The sequence below is a fragment of the Amblyomma mixtum genome, chromosome 9, assembly GCF_055824585.1.
Source record: "Amblyomma mixtum isolate Tamu chromosome 9, ASM5582458v1, whole genome shotgun sequence".
Taxonomy (NCBI): Eukaryota; Metazoa; Arthropoda; class Arachnida; order Ixodida; family Ixodidae; genus Amblyomma; species Amblyomma mixtum.
Window position 1 is genome coordinate 73,360,727 of NC_143020.1, and position 9,556 is coordinate 73,370,282.

At 47.5% G+C, this 9,556-nt stretch overlaps 1 protein-coding gene across 1 annotated transcript in view; it reads right to left on the bottom strand.

The window, feature by feature from the left end:
* Nucleotides 1-9,556, bottom strand: part of LOC149329729 (TNF receptor-associated factor 3-like) — a 116,052-nt gene continuing 106,496 nt past the window's right edge. The window contains exon 2 of the mRNA XM_089560440.1: nt 1-1,169. Within this exon, the coding sequence (XP_089416566.1) occupies nt 717-1,169 (453 nt within the window). The 3' untranslated portion in view covers nt 1-716. The remainder of the gene's footprint in view (nt 1,170-9,556) is intronic.

The window sequence follows — 9,556 nt, forward strand, 5'->3', positions numbered from 1 at the left end:
TGAACTGAGGAAAGAAATGGAGCGTACAAGGGCGTTCACTAATACGAAGTTGTAAGGGATGGCCCGTGTCCGCGCTCAGGTTTGGTTCGGGGCAGCAGTTCAAACTTTATCCGAAGCTGGTCACTATCTACGTACCCGTCACTGATGAGATTTTCGATATAAAAGAGATAAAGAGGGAGACAAGTCTCGTTGCTTGATGTCGTTGGCTTTTGATGACCTGGGTGAGATGGCTCTAGTTGAAATTTCCGTACAAGGTCTTCCCTTCGTCTCGGATGAATTACGCTCACCCTGACCTTGTGCTTGAAAGGCCACTGGACTTCGTCGTCCATGTCGCCCTTGTGCAGGGTGTACTTGAATCGCAGCCATACAGATGCACTGCCATGCCAGAACGAGACTCCAGGAGACATGCAGTAGCCGCGAAGGTACACCTTCTCGCTGTCATACTCAGCCCTGCCTTTCAGCAACTCCACGTCTTGAAGCGATTTCACTCCTTTTACAAGAAACTCGCAGTGCGCCCCTTGTTGCGCACTCACTCTAGGCACATTGGGGACGGGCTGCAATGTTTTTTGAACACTCTGCTTCAAATCAACCTTGACTTGTTCAATGCTAGCTGCAATCTGCGACAAGTCGTCTCGCGTTGCACTGAATTTATCGTACAGTACTTTTTCTACACATTTTATAGTTCTCAAACAAGTGTTAACTGTATCGTTGCATGTCTAAAAACATTGTTTCAGTTCAGCATTGGAGGACGTTATTTCCTCATGGTTCTGCCTTGTTAAAGTCGTTAGTCCTTCACGCACCGCCTCCTTTAGTGTGTTTATGCCATGAGATATTTCGCCTAATCGGTCCCCATGCGTGCTGATATCAACTGCCATTGGCCTCAGATATGCTGTGATTTCAGCCGCCTGCCTTTCGAAGGCTCCTCTGAAAGAAGTCAACGATGCAGCCTCATCCGCGTGAGCAGGTGCAACTTCGCATTCAGATGCCACAGATGTCGAAGTGTTGCAAGAGGCCGACCGGAGATGCGTGCACACGTCTCTGCAAGGGACAGTGGCCGAACACTTGGGACAACGGACGGAGTGGTGTTCGCATTCCAGCTGGAAGTGCTGCGTGATTCCTGAAGCAGCGGTAGCATACTGGCAGCCACTACCTTCATTCCAGCACTTCACCTGCAATGATACAAAATAAGTCACTTGGAGAGATGCTTGGTTTGGTATGGTTTGGTTTATTGGAGTTTAACGTCCCAAAGCAACTCAGGCTATGAGAGACGCCGTAGTGAAGGGCTCCGGAAATTTCGACCACCTGGAGTTCTTTAACGTGCACTGACATCGCACAGTACACGGCCCTCTAGAATTTTTGCCTTCATCGAAAATCAGCCGCCGCGGCCGGGTTCGAACCCGCGTCTTTCGGGGCAGCAGCCGAGAGCCGTAACCACTGAGCCACCGCGGCGGGGCACTTGGAGAGATGCTATGAATATGTGGCGAGGGACTTGTGACGTTTTCTAGGGTAGGTGAGTCGGAAATAACCACTCGGTTGTGGGAGTTTGATGGTGGTAGAATATTTTTCATTAGTCTTCGTTGAATAGATTTTGAAAAAATTAAACGCTGGTCGTGACTAACATTTACCAAGGCAATTACATTTTAAATTTTTTGTGTATAGTGAATTTGCATTGTGTACCTTAATCTGTGTGTCGTACGGATATCACGGAGAAAAATATTGTTGTCGTTCAGATTAACTATTGTTTGCCTCACCGTTCGCCACACATTTTTGAAAAAAAAAATGAGAATGTTACTGAGAACTGATACATTGTGTTCGAGAAAGGTGCCCAACTTATCTGCGAGCAGCCCAACAACAGGTGGGAGGTCACACTGTTTTGTTCAGCGAAGATTACGACGGCCTGCCCCTGATAGCTTTGGCAGCGCTCCAGCGCAGAATCCTAGGCTGCATCGAGGAGCTGCAGGACAACTTCACAGCGGCGGATTCACTCACCCACGGTAGAGTGGCATGCGAACTTGAAATCTAAGAGGCATTTTTTCAGTAAGCTTTTATGGTTATGAAACTTCTCCGTAACGCTATGGGAGAGCTTCATATGTTGACCGCGCCTTCCACGAGGCGGCGCTAAGAGTCCTGTGGGGGCAACGACGCGACGAAGCGAGCGTCTCTACGGCCGCGAGTCTACGGGCGGATGGGACGCCGGCGGTGCGGCAGCAACTATTTTCTCATTTCCCTTTGCCTTCGTTTGCAAAATAAGTACAGTGCACGCGGCGTGCAAGCCTGCCGTCTACGGAGGTACGCAGGACAAGGCCTCTCTGTTCTGTCGGCCGAGCGACGCCGAGCAGCGTAAAATATGGGAGCGGGCGATACCTCGACAGGAAAGCGGTGGATTTAGCTTAGACTCCAATCATGTCTGTGTCTGCAAGAGACATTTGGCCCCGCGGATTTAATTCTGGCTCACGAGTTCGTGATCAACGGAGAAGCAGTGTCGCTTCAACGCCAGACGCTGAAACTAAGGGCCGGCGCCGTCCCACGGATATTCGAAGCCCTACCAGCGTACTTGAGCACGAATCTGTGACGTTGTTGCATTTCAGACAGGTTGGTTGGTTGGTTTATTGGGTTTAACGTCCCAAAGCGACTAAGGCTATGAGAGACGCCGTAGTGGAGGGCTCCGGAAATTTCGACCACCTGGGGTTCTTTAATGTGCACTGACATCGCACAGTACACGGGCCTCGAATTTCTCCTCCAAAGAAATTCAGCCGCCGCGGCCGGGATCGAACCCGCGTCTTTCGGGCCAGCAGCCGAGCACCATAGCCACTGCAGCCACCGCGGCGGCCTCAGACAGGTGTACTTTTCAATGTGCGTATGGCTTTTGATGCGAAAGCACTACTTCATGGGGTCAAACCCAACCAAGAATCTTGTCTCGCTTTGAATTTAAGGGTGCAGAAATAAAATAAAAATTGCCGCGACTGGAAATTTCGAATCCCCGGCGGCGCGAACGGATGAGCTTCGCTGGCCACATCACGAGAGCACTGTGCTCTCGCAGCAACGTTGTTGTTGCCTCAAAAACGATGGCGCACACTCACGATGGGAGACTGGCCAGCGTTTCATGCAGACCCAAACAGGAAAAAACTAAACTGCAACACACTCTCGCACTGCGCGCATTGCACGCCGTCGTCTTCATCAACGTCCACCTTCGGAACGAACACATCAGACCAGCTTAACCTCGATCAGAGCTTAACTTCAGTCTAATATCGTCGCCAGACGTGCCAACGACCCAACAAAGCAAAACCTTGAGCCAAACACGCTAAACACATGCGTTCGCATGTCTGCTTGGTTTAACCGCGTTAAACCCCTAGCGCTTTATATTTTTTGTACATGTTTCTCCGTGATTTTTATCATTGCTCATTTTTGGTTTAGTGCGTGGCCGCTCACAGCTTGTCTCTTATTTTTGTTGCGCGAAGCCAGCAGATGAGCTATGAACAATACAAATTCACAATTTCCTTGCACTCGTCAGCACGTCCGTAGTCACAGCGCGACAAAGTGTAAATAAATGGCTTATGGCGCGAGAGTTCAGCAGATGGCTATGGCACCTCCGAAAGTGTCAGCAAAAAAAAAAAATTGAGATAGCACCATCAAACTGCCGGTGCATTCGTCATATGATCGCTTTTGTAGCGCGCACTCCTGTTCTTAAAATACGACCATAACCGTCTTGTTTTCAGCATTATTGCGATTGCAGTATTATGCAGCCTTGTGCACTTGGATGAACACGACTCGGCCGAGACAGGCGCAACCCAGACACATATAGATACGTTACTGATCGCTATGCTAGATCTTCCAAGATGACACTGTAGGCAAGTTGTGGTAAAAATGAATGCGAAGGCTTTTTAGTCTCTCGATGTTGCGGCCAAGCTTTCAGGTGATAACCTGTAAAGTAGCGTCCATCCTAAGCCCAAATACCGATCCCCAGAAAGCACAACTGCCAAGAGAATATGAACCTGTTGGCCGGAAAACAGCCGCTGCGAGGAGGGCTCGCACGGCGACTTCTGCCCCCTCGCCGACAGGCGCGCCCCTAGCGGCGCGCGCTGTCCCTATATGAAACTTTGGCCGGAGTTTCGTGATGGTATAAGCAAAGCAAGATACCCTGGTAAGCATATGCGGCGAAGGTAGAAACAGGCAGACGTCGGCCGTACGCGACGGGAACGCAAGGCTCCACGCTGTATTTAATCACATGCTAACCATGGAAACACTAAACGCAACCAGCAGGACGAGATACTCCGCTTTTGGTTACCTGAAAACTTGGAAATGTGATACAGTAATGAAAAGTCTATGAACTCATTGTGTCTTCGTGAAAAGGTAAATTCGAAAAAACGGGATATTTCTTTCAAATCTCGATGTGGTATCTCTTTGCTGAGCAGGCTCAGTGATTAAACCGCGCTTTATCTTGTGGACAGGTCAACGTTCGAGGCGCAGCCTAAGCTAAAACCGCAGTTGCATGCTTTAATCATCATCGAGACTTCCGAGCTTACGACGAAAAGTTCGATACCACCGAGTTTCTTACGGAGCTCTCCAATAGGCATAACATCTGCAGCAGTCGAAAGCAGCGCAGACTGAGCAGTTTTCCTGTCACCACATCAGAGCTTTCATGTGAAACTTATTTCTCACAGCGGCTCTGGACGATCCTGTAGTTAGCGTAGCCGCGCACATATTTTTGCAGCTGAGATACTGCATAAGGTGGGAAGGATTTCGAATTTTTACGCTTCTGCAGCTTCATTAATTTCCGGATATGGTTTCTGGTTTATGGGGGTTTAAACTCCAAAAGCGTCTGAGGCAGTGAGAGACGCGGTACTTAAGGGCGCCGGAAATTTCTATCCCCTGGGGTCTTTTAACGTACATTGACATCGCATAGTACAGGGACCTCAAGAATTCGCCGCCATCGAAATTCAACCCCCGCGGCCGGTATCGAACCCGCGTCTTTCGGATCAGCGGCCGGGCGGCGTAGCGAATGAGCGACAGCAGCGGCGTTATTTTACGGATACCACGCCCGCCCAGCGCAACATTAAGCCGATAAAGGGGCTCCGCAAATATAAGAACATTTTACAGGGCTCTTTCATTGAACTTCACGGAAGCTGTAAGGGCTCCACTGTACGAGCTAGAAGCAAACCATGAAGCCTGATTACTTTTGACAAACACTGTACGTTAGGTTTTGGAAGCATTCCACATAAAAAAGAGGGGATTAGATTGTGTAGGCGATACTTCGGTCTGCCTTTTCAAGACCATGATGTGATATCTTGGACGGTTTGGTTGATGCCATCTCTTGTTTCTTTTTTTTGCAGATGGCTGAAAATTTTTCTATATATTTGCTGGCTTGGCAGTAAATAAACTCGGATGATGTTAGCGCATGTTCTGCGTCAGTCTTTCTTGTGTATGTCTCTCAGTAGCGCTATTGCCTTTTCAGTCTGAATTAATACAGCCTCACCTGGCCCAAATTGACGTTCTTTTTAACGTTCTTTTAAATCGTGGACGAGATGAGCCATTTAATTTCGTTAGTTTTCCTCGGGGACAGAGATCCGCTGTAGAGAGAAATAGGACGGGGCGACTAAATATTCTTCACTGTTTATTGGTTTCTTTCCAATACAAATAAAAAGCCAAGCGAAAGCTAATGGCTACTAGCCTGAGGAGGCCCTCCCTCCACATACAGTTTCGACAGCATTACAGGAAGAATTAAACAAAAACAAACACACAAATTTGTAGTTGAACTCTGTTCAGTTCTATGTCATTCAGGATCCAATAGGAATCACTGTACACAAATATATACAACAGATTTCTTTGCCGTAGGGGGGACAGGAAGAAAAGAACAAAACAATATGAACACAGGTGCAAAGCTCAGTCATCGTGGCGAAAATATGTAGATATGAAAAACAGAAAAAAACGAAAAGAAAGGCGACATCCAGTTCACCTTAGCTTTAGCTCTTTCCGGCGTCGTTTAGGGAGTCGGCCTGCTTTGAAAGGAGCGAATAGTCGCTATGAAGTGTGTGTAAATTGCTTATGCATTACGAGTTTGCTCAGAAAAGGAAAAGATTGTGGGAATATGACGCGCACTATCTAACTGGGCAGGACTAATGTGTGCATGAGACCTGCTGATTGCTGTTCAGCCACAAAGGCCTGAAGGTCAGGTAGGTCACCAGCCTGTGATGGAGATCGATGCCTGCGTGTGTCCTGTGGTCTGTTCGAAGAGGGGAAAGTTATAACGTATTGTCTGCGTTTCGCTGCAGCCGTCATTGATGCCAGAAGCCTTGAGAGGGGCTGTAAGTATACGAAACGGATATTATAAGAAACGCTGGCGGAAGTTTGTGGCTAGCGTGGAAACTTAAAAGAGACTGGAGACTTAAGCCGAAGTCTTTCTATATCTTATATTGCCCCCCGTATCATAACACACAATTCGGTCAGACCTGTGAGGGATATGACGAGCTTTAAGTCCTCCAATATACACTGAAGGAGAACAGCCTGTTATTCTCGAGTCATCATACTGCTATCAGGTGGCGTCAATATAAAGCAAGCCCACTTATTCGTGGCAACGCAGTCGTCAGGCGCTTCCCCTCGTTCCTTTAGCGATCGCTTCATATCATAACCGGGGAAAAACCCCTGACGCCTCGTAAGGAACTAAAACTGATCGAATAAGAAGTTCGCGCCATCATAGGCGGCCGCATGCAGGCACCCTTTCGCATGCGGGAACAGCCAGCGTCCAACAAATCCGAAACATGTAGACAGAACGACTCGCCAGCTATAAACACTGCTCAGCATGCCTTTCGATTAGCTTGCGATAAGTTGAAGGCGAAAGGCATGCTGCCACAAAGCTTCTCTCACAGATGAAAGCGGAAGAAAAATTGCGCCGAGTCTTCTAGGCGTATGTCGTACTTAGCGCACTAATGTAAAATACCACAAATAAACAAAAAAAAAGGCGCCTGTGGCTAAAGCGGTAGCGCGCACGTTTTGCGCCTGGGACGGCTGCTGTAAGCAGTGGGTTAATTTAATATTGCAGTTGCATGTCTTACATTTAATTGGCTCTGCTCCAGTATTTGTGTAGTTTACTAAAACATATTGAGGACACATTTCAAATTTTGGGCTAAAAAATTAGTCAAAAGAGCTACTACTGGGGCTAGTTGGAAATACATACTTGAAGGAATTGGTGAGCGCTATAAAAACACGGAAAAGGAACGAACACACAGGATGAAGCGCTTTCTCATCATCATCATCACCATCAGCCTGACTACGCCCACTGCAGGGCAAAGGCCTCTCCCATGTCCTTCCAACTAACCCTGTCCTTCGCCAGGCGCAACCACCATATTCCCGCAAATTTCTTAATCTCATCCGCCCACCTAATTTTCTGCCGCCCCCTGCTACGTTTGCCTTCTCTTGGAATCCACTCCGTTACCCTTAAGAACCAGCGGTTGTCTTGCCTTCGCATTACATGCCCTGCCCAAGCCCACTTCTTCCACTCGATTTCAACTAGGATATCATTAACGCGCGTTTGTTCTCTCACCCACTCCGCCCGCTTCCTATCTCTTAACGTTACAGCTATCATTTTTCTTTCCATAGCTCGCTGCGTTGTCCTTAACTTAAGCTGAACCCTATTTGTTAGCCTCCACTTTTCTGCCCCATAGGTGAGTACCGGTAAGATACACCTGTTGCATACTTTTCTCTTGAGGGATATTGGTAAACTGCTATTCATGATCTGAGATAACCTGCCATATGCGCTCCACCCCATTTTTATTCTTCTAGTTATTTCCCTCTCATGATCTGGATCAGCTGTCACTACCTGCCCTAAATAGACATATTCTCTTACTTCTTCCAGCACCTGGCTACCAACTGCGAACTGTTGTTCCCTAGCTAGGCTGTTTAACATTACTTTGGTCTTCTGCATGTTAATTTTTAGCCCCACCATTCTGCTCTGCCTGTCTAATTCATTGATCCTGCTTTGCAGTTCATGTCCTGAGTGACTTAGCAAGGCAATGCCATCAGCGAATCGCAAATTACTCCCAAGCGCTTTCTAGCAACTGTTTAATCTCTGAAAACACGGAAAAGAGACGAACACACAGGACGAAGTGGTTAGAAAGCGCTTCGTCCTGTGTGATCGTCAGTTTTCCGTGTTTTTATAGCGCTCACCAATTCCTTCAAGTAAAAAATTAGCATGCGACTGATTTCATTCGAACTAAAACGTTACTTGTTTACACGACTGGCATACTGAAAACAAAAAAAAAAAAAAAAGCCTGGAGTCGCGTATTTTATCGCGGCTATTTCCTCGCATGCTGTCACCCACATTCCGGTTAATTGGCCGTACTCTATGCGAAATAGGACTACTTTATTTACGTCGCTTAGTAAGCATCCAGAGAGTCGAGGGGTACCGTCCTATCAGAATGCTTGTACCTGTACGCGCACAAGAGACCCACGCGCAGCGGTGCCATCCCTTATTAAAATATATAGACAGTCTATAGATATGTTATAGCTTCTATTGTCTTCGTATGGATATTTCTTTTTGTATTCATATATTATAGACTGTCTATGCACAAAAGCCTACTAAAAGTGTATCCATAAGTCTATAGTTTGCTTATAGCATTTGTATTGCCTATGGACTGTTCTCTCGGATTTGTCTAAATAGTGCCTAGAGACCTCATAGACAGCAACCTATGGACAGTCTGTAGAGTGTCTAAAGAAAGTTTTGGGAGGAATGTTCTGGTTCAATGCTGAAACGCTTCTGTTGCTAAACGTGCGTGGAGGCGAGGTAGTGCGTTCCTGCGCATTTCCATACCTTTTAGCGTACTACGTAACAGCGCGATGTAATAACAGGTAGAAGATATTTCCATAACTTGTCATGGCGTTCTAGGCAGATTTCAGGGCATAGTTTTTTTCTGCCGTCCATTTCACTTTCGCAAAGACATAGGTTAGGTTGATGTTGTTATAGAAAGTGTAACCGCATTGTCTTTTTTGTATTATACATGCGACTTACCGGGAAATTTTCGCAATGGCGGCTTCGAAGTGCACTGAAAATATTGCGTGGGAAAAAAAGTTTTTGCCACAACATTGTTTTCGTCTGCATTGCTGCTTTTACTAAAACATGTGCGCTCTTTCAATCCGAGCTAACAGACGCCACAGTGCCTCTCATATGGAGTTAAGACGCACGAATTCCACGGTCCCACACAAGGTGGGGATGGTGGTGAAAACATTTATTCAAAAGGGACAGGAGGTATGCTTGGATCAGCCCCTAAGGGACCGATCCTTACAAACACTAGGTGGAGGTCCCTAGTTTGGGACCCAGGGGCGGTGGCCGCCCGGGCGCGCCCGACTAAGGCTTGCTGGGCCTGTAAGTCGTGGCAGCCGAGCAGGGTCGCCTCCTATTCCTCCCGGGTTGGGTTGGGGATGGGGGGAATGCCGGGTTGGAGGGGAAAGTTCACACCAGGTGATAGGTGTCCGAAGACACTGCACTACAGTGCTGGCAGCTGCCGCTAAAGGATGGGTCAATTGTTTAATTGCTGCCGGGCACAGCAAGGTATTGGTGAGAAGG